The sequence below is a fragment of the Staurois parvus genome, unplaced genomic scaffold (assembly GCF_062004578.1).
Source record: "Staurois parvus isolate SC_StPar_1 unplaced genomic scaffold, SC_StPar_1.0 ptg000063l, whole genome shotgun sequence".
NCBI lineage: Eukaryota > Metazoa > Chordata > Amphibia > Anura > Ranidae > Staurois > Staurois parvus.
In genome coordinates, this window is record NW_028317859.1 from 1,006,096 (window position 1) to 1,022,868 (window position 16,773).

Below are 16,773 nucleotides of genomic sequence, written 5' to 3' on the forward strand. Positions count from 1 at the left end.
AGTATCCCTTATGTGGGGAAAGGGAGATCAAGACAGGTGTTCATGTTCAGAGTCGTACCCCAAAAAAGGAATTGGTAGTGGACAGAACCTACGTCAGAATTCAGGCCAATATGTAGGCCAGGGAGTTTTTAAAGGGGAATCAGGTGGGAGTATTTGGGGTAGATGGGGGGGGGGTAGTTGTTCATTATTTGAGGGCTTGGCGCAGGTCTATAAGAAGTTCGGAGAGTTGGAGGGAGGAGAAATAATAAAGGGATATGAGTTCAATCAATATTATGACATACAATGTTAAAGGGTTAAATTCTCAAACTAAAAGATATAAGGTACTGAGGGAGATATAGCAACATTCTATAGATGCTGTCTTTTTACAGGAAACCCACTTGACTCATGATACCAGGGTTAAGTTATACTCTAGGAACTATCCACACTGGCATTATGCAGATTCACCGATAAAGAGGGCCAAAGGAGTTGCAATTGGATTTGCAAAAGATTTAGTATTTAAGGTGGAAGAGAAATTGGTAGATCCAGAGGGCTGGTATTTATGCCTTAGGGGGGAATTGCAGGGACAAAAATACACGTTGGTTAATGTCTGCTGCCCAGACAGGAAGCCTGAAATATTTTTCCAGGAAGTTCTTGGTGTAACGGGGTTCGCTCGGCAGCGGGTGTGTGTGACCCCCTGGATGGGTGCACAACACAAAAACACAGGCACAACAGTGGAGGTGAAAAACAAAAAGGTGCAGTTTATTTACAATATTTACAGGAAAACGTCAAACCAAAAAAAAAACATCAAATCAAATCCTGGCCAACTTGGCTACTTACTGTACAAATGGCTTCCCTAGCTATTCACTAGGTACAGCCTGATGCTATACCTATTCCCTGTTAGGTGGAGGCTAGCCACACAGGCTTTTGTCTCACTGCACTCAGATAGTATGCTGCTCCCTAGTCAGTTCAGGCACAGATCTGGTTCCAGGATAGAGCAACTCCCTAAGCAGGCTGGGAAGTTTTATAACGGCCTTAATGAGCCCACTACCTTCAGCTGGGCTCATTACCTCAGTGCTGCAGGACTCAGCACTTCCACCTAGTGGAACAAATCCACATAGAGTCTATACCTTGGACAAATGTATCGTCCATCCAGGACGCAACCAGGTGATTTCACCTGCCTACTGTCACATTGGAAAGATAATGAATTTTAAAAAAGGCTGTTTAGTTATGGCAGGAGATTTTAATTTATCTTTAGACCCCTGGTTTGATGCGTTTTTGGGCGTGCACAGAGATGAGAGTAGACCATTAAGAATGTTAAAAGAAAGGTTATCAAAATCAATTAATAGATATTTGGAGAGTGAAACATCTTACTATACCTTCTCATCGGCACATAGATCGTACTCGCTCTTGGACTATATTTTGATTGAGCATAGATACCTAGAATCATTAATTAGTGCTGATATTAAGGTAATGTCCATTTTAGATCACGCCCCTGTAACAGCAAGTCTGTGAGTAGACGGAGATCTGAATAGGAAAGCTACGTGAAGATTAAATTAGTCACTTATACAAGATATGGAAATAGAGAGAGGCTTAAGGGAAGAAATTGAACAAATTTTCATCTTGAATGAAACAGAGGAATTATCAATAGCTACTGTTTGGGAGGTTCATAAAGCTTATATTAGGGGAGTATTGATAGCTCAAGGGATAAAAAAAAAGAAGAAGAATGAGATAGGAAAATAAAGGAGGTGTTGGAAAAACTATATAAATTAGAACAGACCCATAAAAAAAAGCAGGAGTGGAAGAAGAGAGGACTAGGATAAGGGTTGAATTTCTCAAGGAGGCACATTTATCGAGAGTAGCAGAAGAGAACGTGGTAGCACTGGAACGTATTATCTCTCAGGAGGAAATTAACACTGCATTGAAGAGTATGGTTGGGGGAAAGAACCCAGGCCCTGATGGATTTATGGTTGGATATTATAAAAACTGTAAAGAAATATTAGTACCTAAATTATTTAATTATATGAATGCAATAGGGGAGGGAATGAAAATGAGAGGAATCACTGCATGCATATATAACAGTTATTCTCAAGGAAGGAAAGGACAGTGCACAATGTGCCAGTTACAGACTGATATTATTAATATTGATACAAAGCTATTTGCAAAGGTCCTTGCCACTAGGATAAAGGAATTAATGCCAAAGTGGATACATGTTGATCAAGTGGGTTTTGTTCCAGGAAGAGAAGGAAGAGACAATGGTCTAAGAACTCTGTTACTTTTACAGAAAGCGAAGTGGGAGAAACAGCCGCTGATCATATTATCGATAGATGCAGAGAAAGCCTTTGACAGGGTAGATTGGGGATTTATGTTTAATACGCTTGAGACCTTAGGAATAGGGAATAAAATAAGGTGGATAAGGGGTTGTTTAGTGGACCTTCTGCATCAATTAAAGTCAATGGGTCCCTCTCGGGTTCCTTTAAAATGTACAATGGTACTAGACAGGGGTGTCCATTATCACCCCTATTATTCATATTATCCCTGGGACCAATATTATTTACGATTAGAAAGAACATAGATATTAGAGGAATTAGGATAGGGGAAGTAGAACACAAGGTGGCAGTGTCTGCGGATGATATGTTGTTTTATATCATTAATCCTAGATTGATGTTGGCGAACTTAATGGGATTATTGAAACATTATAGGGCTCTGTCAAACTTTAAGATAAATTTATCAAAATTGGAGATTTTAAATATCAATGTTGAAAAGGTGGAGATGCAGACCCTGCAAAAAGATTTTACTTTCGTTTGGAGGGAAAGAGAATTAAGTTACTTAGGAATAAAGTTAACCCCTTCATTAAAAAATTTATACCAAGCCAATTATATACCATTAATAAATTAAATTAAAGACGTAAGCCCACCATGTAAGCTGTCCTGGGTTGTCCAGACGCAGAGGAAATAATGGATTGTAGAGGAGATGCATTAGAGGTAGAGGGGTGGGGGGAGCCACGCTAGAGATGAAAGTGGCGTCGGGTGAGAATCCATCAGATCTATTGTAGCCCACAGAGGGATATTTTGGGATTCGTGAAGGCGGGATAGAGGGGCAATATTAGCTGCCAGATAGTAGGCTTGGAGATTTGGAACGGATAAACCTCCATTAATCTTACAGACAAATAAAATCTGCTTGTTAATTCTAGGGCGTGTATAGTGTATGGCCAGCCTTAGACTGGCCTTAAATTATACAATTTTCTTGAGAATTTTGCTTTAGATTTACCAAAAACTATATAATATGAGGTCAAACCTAAACAACACTTTCAATTGTATCCAATTAGGCAGTCCCTTGCACTACATAGTTGAGGGTAAATATAAAGGAAATTGGACAGAAATTTGTAAGAAAATTGCAGTGTATGGCCAGTCTTAGACCCTTATGTAGCTGAGAACAAAGATTATGTTATCACTTAAAGTTATTTATATATTTTTTTTAAATATATACACACATGGTTTGCATTGCATTTCTTTTTTTACTACAAATTAGTTGTTTTGAAAGGTAAGGGTTCACACATCCTTAAATGTGCTATAAATAGTGGCTTTTTGATTATGGAGACAATTTTGCTGATAGCTCAGGTACGTGCAACAGATTCAGGTGTTGCTTATTTGCAACACTTTCCCAAGTGGCTTGTTATGGAGACACTCAGAAAGGGGTAGGAGCTAGGAGTGCTGGTGGAGTACCCCAGAAAAGGAGGACTAGGGCTGCTCTGTGCAAAACCCTTGCACAGAGCAGGTAAGTACAACATGTTTATTATATAAAAAAATACTTTTCCAATCACTTCATGTTGATTGAGAAAGATATTTGTTCTGCTTTAAGCTCTAAACAAATCATTTGTTTTCAAATAAGCTGCCAAAAGGTAGGGACCCTCCTTGTTCCACACAAAGGGTGGTAAAACTACTAACGAATTCCAAGAAAACTGGAAGTCTTTTTAACTTAAATAAAATATTATACTGTTGTATTAATATAGCACTGTTTTTAAGTATCTTACTTTATTGGTGTTTATGTTGTACTTATGTTGTACACAGGAGTGAAGAGAGCACAACATGAATCCCTCTGTTCTGGGAGTGTTCTGCCTGATTCTTTGTGTCCAAAGTAGATCATTGCGCCATGACAGGTTAAATGCGCTGGACTTGTCAGAAAACAGAGATCTGGTAAGTGATAATTTATATTACCCTGATTATAATTTTCTAAAAAAAACTATCCACGCACACAAAAAAAACTAAATTGCTTAAAATATATGAACTCTGCATGAGTTGAATAATGCAGAACCTATAAAGTTTGCTTGGGAAATGGCACTGAAGGCAACAAATCAAAAGCTGAACTTAGTGGAGATAAAGAAACAAACACAAGGGCACTATTTCCCCCCCCCCCCCCCCCAAAAAAGTGTGTCCTATAAGTTGGCTGCTGTTTACAGTAGAATTCCTCAGTTCTCTGGCCTGGAAAACCTCATAGAGGTGATCTTCCGGTGTTGTAGGAGTTGACATCAGTGGCTTAGCCTGTGACAGAAAACATCCAAATGAAAAGTACTACCCCAAGAAAAACCTCATATTATAATAGTACTTGCCGTCTATGGATATAGTAGGAGAGTGAGAGTCTGGCACCAGAATATCTTGCAGTTAAAAGACTTTATTTTTCCATCAAGACATAAAAAAGAAAAGTAATCAGTTCCTAAGAAAGATTAAAGCATTTCAGCCCCTTTCAGAGGCCTTATTCATAATAAGATAACATACACAGAACAACTACTTACAGGTGAAACTCGAAAAATTAGAATATCGTGCAAAAGTTCATTTATTTCAGTAATGCAACTTAAAAGGTGAAACTAATACATGAGGTAGACTCATTACATGCAAAGCAAGATAGTTAAAGCTGTGATTTGTCATAATTGTGATGATTATGGCTTACAGCTCATGAAAACCCCAAATCCACAATCTTAGAAAATTAGAATATTTTGAAAAGGTGCAATATTCTAGGCTCAAAGTGTCCCACTCTAATCAGCTAATTAAGCCACAACACCTGCAAAGGGTTCCTGAGCCTTTAAATGGTCTCTAGGAATCACAATCATGGGAAAGACTGCCGACCTGACAGTTGTGCAGAAAACCATCATTGACACCCTCCATAAGGAGGGAAAGCCTCCAAAAGGTAATTGCAAAAGAAGTTGGATGTTCCCAAAGTGCTGTATCAAAGCACATTAATAGAAAGTTATGTGGAAGGGAAAAGTGTGGAAGACAAAGGTGCACAAGCAGCAGGGATGACGGCAGCCTGAAGAGGATTGTCAAGAAAAGGCCATTCAAAAGTGTTGGGGACTTTCACAAGGAGTGGACTGAGGCTGGAGTGCATCAAGAGCCACCACACACAGATCCTGGACATGGGCTTCAAATGTCTTATTCTTCTTGTCAAGCCGCTCCTGAACAACAAACAACTTACCTGACTAAAGAAAAACAGACCTGGTCTGTTGCTCAGTGGTCCAAAGTCCTCTTTTCTGATGAGAGCAACTTTTGCATCTCATTTGGAAACCAAGGACCCAGAGTATGGAGGAAGGCACACACTGCAAGATGCTTGAAGTCCAGTGTGAAGTTTCCACAGTCTGTGTTGATTTGGGAAGCCATGTCATCTGCTGGTGTTTTTCCACTGTGCTTCATTAAGTCCAGGGTCAACGCCGCCGTCTACCACGAGATTTTGGAGCACTTCATGCTTCCTTCCGCAGACGAGCTTTATAGGGATGTTGACTTCATTTTCCAGCAGGATTTGGCACCTGCCCACACTGCCAAAGGCACCAAAACCTGGTTCAATGACTGTGGGATTACTGTGCTTGACTGGCCAGCAAACTCGCCTGACCTGAACATCATAGAGAATCTATGGGGCATTGCCAAGAGAAAGATGAGAGACATGAGACCGAACAATGCAGAAGAGCAGAAAGCCGCTATTAAAGCATCCTGGTCTTCCATAACACCTCAGCAGTGCCACAGGGTGATAGCTTCCATGCCACGCTGCACTGAGGCAGTAATTGCCGCAAAAGGGGTCCAAACCAAGTACTGAGTACATGTGCATGCTTATACTTTTCAGAGGTTCGATATTGTTCTATGTACAATCCTTGTTGATTGCATGTAATATTCTAATTTTCTGAGATTGTGGATTTGGGGTTTTCATGAGCTGTAAGCCATAACCATCGCAATTATGACAAATCATGGCTTGAACTATCTTGCTTTGCTTTGTTAATTTATTTCAGTAATGCAACTTAAAAGGTGAAACTAATATAGGAGATAGACTCATTACATGCAAAGCAAGATAGTTCAAGACGTGATTTGTCATGGGGATGCTGACTTCATTTTCCAGCAGGACTTGGCACCTGCCCACACTGCCAAAAGCACCAAAACCTGGTTCAACGACCGTGGGATTACTGTGCTTGATTGGCCAGCAAACTCGCCTGACCTGAACCCCATAGAGAATCTATAGGGCATTGCCAAGAGAAAGATGAGAGACATGAGACCAAACAATGCAGAAGAGCTGAAGGCAGCTATTGAAGCATCCTGGTCTTCCAAAACACCTCAGCAGTGCCACAGGCTGATAGCTTCCATGCCACGCCGCATTAAGGCAGTAATTGCTGAAAAAGGGGCCCAAACCAAGTACTGAGTACATATGCATGCTTATACTCTTCAGAAGTCCGATTTATTATTCAATGTACAATCCTTGTTTTATTGATTGCATGTAATATTCAAATTTTCTGAGATTGTGGATTTGGGGTTTTCATGAGCTGTAAGCCATAATCATCACAAATTATGACAAATCACGGCTTAAACTATCTTGCTTTGCATGTAATGAGTCTATCTCCTATATTAGTTTCACCTTTTAAGTTGCATTACTGAAATAAATTAACTTTTGCATGATATTCTAATTTTTTGAGTTTCACCTGTATATTCAATAGTCTACTAAGTGAACTAAGTTTTGAAGCCCTTGTATTTGCATGTGTGGTCTTATTCTTATTTTGATATGTGGTGTTCCCAATAAAGTGACATGATATGTAATTAACAAATGTCTAGTTGTTCTATTGGATTACCCCACCTTCTGTGGTTAGTTGCAGCTGTGGACTATTGTATATAAGTAGTTGTTCTCATTCTTCTCCTGAGCCAGTGACAAGTACTCGTCAAAAGTGCTGACTATGCCTGCCCTTTCCGGTCACATGCTCCATTCATAGCATCTGTGCTATAGGTTCCCATAATGCAAACCGCTCTGTGATTGGAGGACAGGCAGAAGAATGAGAAGTCTGCCTCCTCTAATTATGGCATGCTTACTAACAGATTGTTCCATGCACACTATACAGTGCAGAATAACAAATCTCCACTGCACCTATTGTGTTTTGACAGCTGGCCCCAGCAGCTGCATGTGATTGGATGCAGCCACTTTTCAGTCTACAATTGTCTGCTCAGTTCCTTCAGTTTTTTTAATAGAGGAATGTTGGGAAAGAGGAGGCCATCAGGGCCACTCACTGAACACATTTCAGATGGCTTCTCAACAATTGGCTGTAATTCGTGCAGTGCATCGTCAACATTAAATCCCAAGTTTAGTGAACATGAAAAACAGAAAAATCAGCACATGGGACATAACTTACAGTTAGTATGATGTCTCCCTTGTGTTTTTCCATCTTCTTGCAGAAGAAATCATACTCTGTCCTGCCCCCCCCCCCACAGAAATCTTCCAGTGCAGCAGGGGTTAATATAGCTAAAAAAATGTCAGGAGCTCTTATTGAGACAGAGCTTGACTATGCCCTCCCTTTCCTGCCAGATCCAATGCGTATAGAAGCCAAACTACAGTTTCTATGAATAACACAGGATCTATGAATATGGATCAGGTGGATGATTGATAGCGACAGGGGTGGTGGAGGCAGGACAGAGGAAGATTTTACCTGAAAGAAGAAAAATAAACAGAAGGCACAAATCATACTGACTGTAAGTTCTGTCCATTTTCCTGATTTTTCTGTTTTTCATTTTAGCTAAGCTTGGACTTTAAGCTCAGTATTTTTTGAACAACTATATCTTATTTTCAAAGACTCCCTTTCAGCTGGAAAGTAGTAATAAGTAGTAGTAAGAAGTAATTAAAATGTATAGAATATGAATTTATTATTTACTGTAAATAGATCCCGGCAGGAGCATATGTACGCAGCAGCCTAAGATTGATGCACTCTAAGACTGCTCTGCCCTCACTGGATAATAGTCACTCTTAATCTCCGAGCTGTTCCCCTTCCATAGCACACCTTCGGTTCCCACTGCCTCCTACGTACATCTCGAGTACCTTTCTATGACGAGTCCACCACCTGGGCACAAACGCTGAGCCGACTCCTCAACATCTGCCACATTCTCCTTGTCAGGCAAGGTGGTGGCCAGCCCTGCTCTAACTGACTCCATGAAAAAACACGGAGCTTCGGACCATCGCAGTCCTCCTCCTAAACCTTAGGGTTCATGGGACCCTACCAGTCGTATATTGCTCACTCAGGTCAGAGATAATATTCAGAAAAAAATGGCAACTACATCCAATACCATTATGACAGAACTGCCCCATGCAATACAGAAAATAGGCCATTGCACAGTCTCTCAGGAGCTACGTATAGACGATACTACTACAGTACTAAACAGCCATGAAAGAGATCTGATACATGTTTTATATGAATTGTCACAACGTAAAGACCAACTTGAGGATTATGAAAATAGTGCTTGCCGCTTCTACTCCCAGAAAGTATTGTAGATCTCCATGGCTCCTCACCCCACCCTTTCAAGAATTGACTTCATGTTTACCAATCAACAGACTAGAAATTGATCGAGTTCACCGAGCGACCTCAACGTACATCTAATAATCAACCACATGACATTATTGGTAAATTTTATTTAACGCACTTCATAATAGTCTTCTTGGTTATCCTTTCAGGACCACCATTATAGCCTGTATACTGACTTTGACCAATCCGCCATTTTAAAATGATAGGCTCTCCTCCCCTATCCTACTTCTCTCCAAGCAGCAGGAATTTAATAATTTTGGGGCTTTCCCTTCAAGCTTTGTTTCTCCCATGAAGGAACTTTATTCCAACTATGCATTCCTGAACAGGTCTATACCTGCTTCCAATAACTTAATCTTCAGACATTTCTGAATAGGACTCCCATGCAAACCCTTGATCAGATGTCTTCATGCCTCCAAGCTTCAAAACAGCCTTGCATCACAACAACTCGAGGATAGGCTATTCTCTCAAATGTCATCCTCCCGCAAACAAGCGTTGACACACCTGAACTCACAGTATTTTTAGCTAGCTGACAAGAATTAATTAAAAATATCCACCTTTCCTGGGCATATTCACGTGTCCTGAGTTATTCAGATACTACTGACTTGCGACAATATTTTTTCTTGATTTTCCTGTTCATCTCCTTTTTTTTCTTATTACAGTACATAGCACTGTCAATTTACACAGTGCTTTACACATATATATTGTACATTCACATCATTTTTTTTTTTTTTTACCTTTGACATTGTTAGAAAATTACAATGTTATATTTGACAATGTTGAATTCTTACATTTTTTATAATTTCCTTAACTGAGCTTTCAAAGGTTTGTCCATTATTCAGCTAAAAGTATATTTTGTGAATCCACTGATCACGGAATTGCTTACCTATTACATATGTGGCTTAATATTAGTAGCGATCCAGGTGCAAGGACTGACATCCAATATTGAAATCATAATTCTATGAATTAATTTTCAACTCTGCTAGTATAAGAAAATATGTATATGAAAATATTCATGCTTCTACTTTTTCTAACTCTTGCTTAATGTCTCTAAATGTAACTATACAATACCATATTTTAACTGGTCTGTCTAGTCTACACTGAATAACTTCATCAGATGTAGCTTTCCTATCCTAAAAATCCCATCCGCATCTTTGAAGTGATATATACTATTTGTACTGATAAATTGCAGCACTAATTTTTTGGAAAGCAACACAACTCTTACTAAATGTGCACTAACATCCCATGATGTATTGTCAGGCCACATTTGGCTCGGTGGGCCAGGGCCGCCTGGGTAGCAGAGGTGGCCGGGCAGCACATAGAGGACCATACATTTCTTGGTTCCTCTATGTGCTGCCCAGTTGCCTCTGCTATAAATCTCCTGCATGTGGTCGGCTCCTGTATGCTCCCCCCACGGCCGCCCCTCTTCCCTCATTTCCTACAGCACCCCCTTCCTCATCTCCTCCAGTGGCCCCCTCCTTCATCTCCTCCAGCGTCCCCCCCTCATCTTCTCCCACAGCCTCCTCCTTCATCTCCTCCAGAGGCCCCCTCCTTCATCTCCTCCAATGGCCCCCTCCCTCATCTCCTCCAGCGGCCCCCTCCATCTCCTCCAGCAGCCCCCTCCCTCATCTCCTCCAGTGGTCCCCTCCCTCCTCTCCTCCAGTGGGCCCCCCTCATCTCCTCCAGCGGCCCCCCTCATCTTCTCCCACAGCCTCCTCCCTTATCTCCTCCAGCGGCCCCCTCCTTCCTCTCCTTGAAGAGGCCCCCTCTTTCATCTCCTCCAGAGGCCCCCTCCCTCATCTCCTCCAATGGCCCCCTCCCTCATCTCCTCCAGCGGCCCCCTCCATCTCCTCCAGCAGCCCCCTCCCTCCTCTCCTCCAGCGGTCCCCTCCCTCCTCTCCTCCAGTGGGCCCCCCTCATCTCCTCCAGCGGCTCCTCCTTCATCTCCTTAAGCGGCTCCCTCCATCTCCTCCAGCGACCCCTTCCCTCATCTCCTCTAGCAGCCCCCTGCTTAATCTCCTCCAGCGGCCCCCTCCCACATCTCCAGTGGCCCCCTCATTCATCTCCTTCAGTGGCCCCTCCCTCAACTACTCCAGCAGCCCTCTCCCTCATCTCTCAATTACTTTTTTCTTTCCTTCATTTTTATAGTTCTCTTTCTTTCGCTGTCTCCTGTTGCTCTACTTTCTCTCTCTCCTTTCATTCTCTTTCTCTCTGTCTCCCTCATCTCCTCCAGCAGCCCCCTCCTTCATCTCCTCCAGTGACGCACTCCCTCATCTCCTCCAGCAGCCCCCTCCATCTCCTTCAGCGACCCCCTCCCTCATCTCCTCCAGTGGCCCCCTCCTTCATCGCATCTCTTTCTTTTTATAGTTCTTTCTTTCTCTCTCTCTCACTGTCTCCGGTTTCTCTCCTTTCTTTCTCTTGCCTTCTATCTCCTTCTTTCTTTCTCTCTCTCTCGGTCTCCTGTTTCTTTCCTTTCATTCATTCTCTGTTTCTTTCTTTTTTTATAGCTCTCTCTCTTTCTTTTTTCCTTTCTCTCGGTCTCCCATTTCTCAAATTTTTTTTCTTTCTTTCTCTCTCTTGCTGACTAATGTTTCTCTCCTTTCTTTCTTTTTCTGTATTTTTTTTTCTTTCTTTTTCTTTCTAGTTATCTTTCTTTCTTTCTCTCTCTCTCTGTCTCCCATTTCTCTAATTTTTTTCTTTCTTTCTTTTTTCTTATTCTTTCCTTTTCTCTCTTTCTTTCTTATTCTCTTTTTTCTCTTTCTTTCTTCCTCTCTCTCTCTCTCTCTCTCCTATTTCTTTCCTTTCTTTCTTTCTTCCGTTTCTCTAATTTTTGTCTTTTTTTATTCTCTCTCTCTCTCTCTCTCTCTGTCTCCTGCTTCTTCTCTTTGTTTCCTCTCTCTGTCTCCTGCTTCTCCTCTTTGTTTCCTGTTTCTTCCCTCTTTCCCTCTTTCTTTACATCTCTCTTTCATTCTCTCTTTGTCTCCTGTTTATCCCCTTCCTTTCTTTCTTACCCACCTTCTATAAGTCTCTTTTTCTCTCTCTCTCTCTGTCTCCTTTTTCCCTCCTTCCTTCTTTCTGTCCCGTTTCTCTTTCTTTCTTTCTGTTTCTCTTTCTTTCCCTCTTTTCTTTCTTTCTGTCTCCCGTTTCTCTAATTTTTTTTCTCTTTTTTTCCTCTTTTTATAGTTCTCTTTCTTTCTCGTTTTATAGTTCTCTCTCTCTCCTTTTTTTCTTTAATTTCTCAGATTTTTGTCTCTTTTTTTATAGTTCTCTCTTTCTTTCTCTCTCTCTTGCTCTCTGACTCCTGCTTCTCCTCTTTCTTTCTGTTTCCTGTTTCTTCCCTCCTTCGCTCTTTCTATACATCTCTCTTTCATTCTTTCTTTGTCTCTTGTTTATCTCCTTCCTTTCTTTCTTACCCACCTTCTATAAGTCTCTTTTTCTCTCTCTCTCTGTCTCCTTTTTCCCTCCTTCCTTCTTTCCCGCTTTCCTTCTTTCTCCCCTTCCTTCTTTCTGTCCCGTTTCTCTTTCTCTCTTTTCTTTCTGTCTCCTGTTTCTCACATTTTTTTCTCTTTCTTTTTATAGTTCTCTTTCTTTCTCGTTTTATAGTTTTCTCTCTTTTTTTCTTTCATTCTCTCATTTTTGTCTCTTTTTTTATAGTTCTCTCTTTCTTTCTCTCTCTCTCCCTGACTCCTGCTTCTCCTCTTTCTTTCTGTTTCCTGTTTCTTCCCTCTTTCCCTCCTTCGCTCTTTCTATACATCTCTTTCATTTCTCTCTTTGTCTCTTGTTTATTTCCTTCCTTTCATTCTTACCCTCCTTCTATAAGTCTTTTTCTTTCTCTCTCTGTCTCCTTTTTCCCTCCTTCCCGCTTTCCTTCTCTCTCTCTCTGTCTCCTGTTTATCTTTCTTTCTTTCTCTTTTTCTCTCTTTTTCTTCCTCTCTCTGTCTCCTGTTTATCTCCTTTCTCTTTTCTTTCCTTTTTTTATAGTTCTCTCTTCCTCTCTCTGTCTCCTTTTTCCCTCCTTCCCTCTTTCCTTCTCTCTCTCTCTGTCTACTGTTTTTATCTTTCTTTCTCTTTTTCTCTCTTTCTTTTCTTCCTCTCTCTGTCTCCTGTTTATCTCCTTTCTCTTTTCTTTCTTTCCTTTTTTATAGTTCTCTCTTCCTCTCTCTCTCTGTCTCCTGTTTCTCTCTTTTCTTTCTCTTTTCTTTCTGTCTCCCTTTTTCTTTAATTTTTTTTTCTTTCTTTCTCTTTTTATAGTTCTCTCTTTCTCTCTCTCGATGTCTCCTATTTCTCTCTCCTTTCTTTCTTTCCCTCTCTCTATTTCTCCTGTTTCTCTCATTTTTGTCTCTTTTTTTATAGTTCTCTATTTCTTTCTCTCTCTCTGTCTCCTTCTTTCCCTCATTCCTTTTTTCCCCTCTTTCCCACTTTCCTTTTTTCCCTCTTTCCTTCTGTCTTTATTACTCTGTCTCCTTTTTCTCTCCTTTCTTTTTTTCTTTCCTTTCTTTCCCTCTTTGTGTCTTTCCCTCTCTCTGTCTTTCCCACTTTCTCTCTGTCTTTCCCTCTCTCTGTCTTTCCCTCCTTCCTTCCTTTTTTCTTTCCCTCTTTCTTTCTCACCCACAAAAAATAAAAAAATTAAATATAATTTGTGAAAAATTAAATAAAAATAAAAACCTGCTGACATTAGTGGCAGAATTACCAGGGTCGCAAAGGTCACTCTTTTGACCGGGCCCTGGCGTTCTGCCACCGGGCTTCGAGGAAAGGGTCCCCAGGCTTTGGGCTGCTCAGTTTAAAGTGCCCGGGCCTTTTTTTTGGGCCTGTGTGTGGTGATATCTTACCATAGATCATGGTTCTTTGCATCATTAACATTAGGATATATCCATTTTTTAGATGCTGTTGCACTTTGTCAAATCACGGCCTTTTCTGAAAACGTGAAAACATACCAACAGGACCACAATTTGTGGAATCTGGTTACCATGTCATCAGTCATAGCCAGTGTGCATTCCAATTCCTGAATGACATTAACCTCTCTTATCCATTCTTGGATCGAGGGGGTATGAGCGGTCTTCCAGTGCCTGGGAAATAAGGATTTAGCCGCATTCAAAAGGTGCTGCACCAAGGCTTTCTTGTATGATTTCAGGGAACACTCAGAAATATGAAGGAGGCAATCAGGGGTCAATGGCAATGCAATCCCGTAATAGAGTAGATCAGCTCTCGAACATCATACCAAAATGGCTTGAGCCATGGGCATTTCCACCAAATATGAAACAAGAATCCCTCAGAATCCCTCAGCTGACTCACAGCAACAGCATAGGCCTGACGTCTGGGGGAACCACCTCTTTAACCTGTCCGGCATAGCGTACCAATGCATTAACAATTTTGTAGGAGGTTTCTTGAGTCCTGGTGCTAATGGAGCATTTGTGAGCAAAGATGTCACCGGAGAACTCTGCCTGAAAGGCTGATTCCCAACCTAGCCGAAATTGTCGGGGGTGGCAGAGGCATTGTTTTGAAGCCAAGAATAAGCTAAAGAGGTGGGTTTGTCAACAGGTTTCCCTTTCAGACATAGCATTTCTAGGGTCGTAACAGGTCTGGAAAAGGCTGCCTTCTGTCTGTGGTTCGTTAAGTAATTGTGTATTTGAAAATAAATCCAGTATGGGAGAGAAGCCTGACCACAAAACTCCTGGAGCTCACTTTTGGACCTAACTCCCCCTCGCTTAAAACAGTGAGTTGCCAACAAAGGCAGTCCCGACCTGTGCACTGGAATCACTACACACTCCAACCCAGGGGGAAACTCAGGGTTGTCAGCAATGGGGGTGAGGGGACTTGGAGCGCACACAAAACCCTCAACCTTCACAAGATCATGATATGCATCCAAAGTTGCATCAATTAAGGGATGAGCCAACAAAAGCTTTGAGTGGGTAGACATTGACAGCCATGGTGAGAATCTTAAAGGAGCTGAGGAGTAGGAAATTTCAAGGGAAACCCAGTGTTTGTGCGGAATGGCAATTCCAGTCTATAATTCTGGTAATGTGAGTAGCGTAATAGTACTTTTTAAAGTCTGGCAACCCCATACCACCCCAACCTTTAGTGCGCGTGATTAGTTGAAATCGAATCCACGTTTTTTATTGGCCCATACAAAGGCCCTCTGAGCCTGTTGTAATTGCTTAAAAAAGATGGAAGGGAGCCTAATAGGAAGAGCATTTATACAATACAGTATCCGCGGAAGAATATTCATTTTGATGATTGCTGCTCTGCCAAACCAGGTTTTTGATTGCCAAATTTTAAGATCATTCCGAATCTTGCATAATAAGGGGACTAAGTTTTGTGTGTAGAAATCCTCCAGCGTTGGAGTAAGACATATGCCTAAATATTTAAGGGCTAAAGGGACCTACTTGAAAGAGCAATTTCACTTAATGAGGTCTAAGGAGGAAGGGCTTACGGTCAAATTCAAAGCCTCCGATTTAGTGTAATTCATTTTCAAATTCAAGAGAAAATGGTAGTGATTAAATAAGCTCAAAAGGTTAGGTACAGATATGTGGGGTTGAGATAGGAAAAATAGCAGGTCATCAGTGTATGCCTCCATTTTATACTGTAAGTCTTATTGTTAATTTGAAAGCCAAGAACCAGCCTAATGAAGGGTTCAAGAGTGAGAATGAACAGAAGAGGAGACAGAGGACAGCCCTGTCTCATTCCATTCTTATTATTAATTGTATCAGAGAGGGTGCCATTGACCTTGATCTTAGCCATGGGGTTTTGGTACAGAGCAGCAATCCAATTCAGCATGTTAGGTGCCAACCCAATGTGCTTACACTTAGCAAATATGAAATCCCAAGAAACTCAGTCGAAAGCCTTCTCCGCATCAGTAGAGAGGAGAAGGCCTTCGAAGCCCTCAGCACGTGCCCTATAAATCAGGTTGAGGGCCTTGACAATATTGTCACGTGCTTCCCTACCCAGCATAAAACCGGCTCTCTGATATCAGAGAGATAGGGCCTGAGCCGGTTAACCAGTATTTTTGCAAGCAATTTTATGTCTGTGTTCAGTAGGGAAATAGGTCTGTGACTCGTGCATACAGCAGGGTCTTTGTCCTTTTTGGGGATGACAGTAATATAAGCAAGAGAAAAAGAGGGGGGTATTGGCTGTGCTGTTGTCAAAGATTTAAAGGTCTGGAGTAGAGGGGTGGAGTGAGCTTGTAATACTGTGACGTCAACCCATCTGGCCATGGGCTTTTCCCCGGTTTTAAACTTTTGATAGTGTTAGCCAATTCCAACTCCCCAATCGTGCCTTCTAGCAAATTAACACCAGAGCGGTTTAGGAAGGGCAGTTTACTTTTCCTAAGAAAATCATTAAATCAAGTTTCTCACCCTTAAGGTCTTTGGGGATGTGAGGGGGGGAAAATTATATAGGTTGGTGTAATATTGATAGTAAAGCGATTGCTTCATTGTTCTATCATGTTCCAGGATAGCTTTCGAGTTCCTGACTCCATGGATATTTTCATTTAGCTTAACCTCTCCCAAGGCCCTGGCCAAGAAACGCCAACTTTTATTTGGTCCCTCATAATAGAGTTGTTTTTTGAAAAATAAGGAACGCTTGTAATTGGTGTCTAGGGTGGCCTGCAATTTCAACTGCGCCTTCTGAAGTTCAGCTGCCAAGGAATTAGCCAGAGATAATTTATGCTGTGATTCAAGTTTCGATATGTTTCCGCAATTCTCCTAGTCTGTTCCCATTTCCGCCTAGCACCCCACTTATTAACCACAAACAACGCATTTGTGTGCCTCCCACATGCTGATAGGCAAAGTATCCACCACCGTGTTGGTATCAAAATAATGCTTAATAGTAGTGGTGATGTCAGTCAGGATTTCCACATCAGTCAGCAAGGTGGGGTTAAGTCTCCAGTTAAATGTCTTAGCTACTTGGCCAGGGAGAGTCAAGCTAAGCGATATTGGGGCATGGTCTGACAAGGATTGGATCCCAATCTTTGCGTCAATCAGCAAAGGAAG

The 16,773-nt window shown here is 41.4% G+C and overlaps 1 protein-coding gene across 1 annotated transcript in view; it reads left to right on the top strand.

The window, feature by feature from the left end:
- The first annotated feature begins 4,042 nt into the window (after window positions 1-4,042).
- Window positions 4,043-16,773, top strand: part of LOC149469699 (uncharacterized) — a 222,296-nt gene continuing 209,565 nt past the window's right edge. The window contains exon 1 of the mRNA XM_089668772.1: window positions 4,043-4,172. Within this exon, the coding sequence (XP_089524898.1) occupies window positions 4,065-4,172 (108 nt within the window). The 5' untranslated portion in view covers window positions 4,043-4,064. The remainder of the gene's footprint in view (window positions 4,173-16,773) is intronic.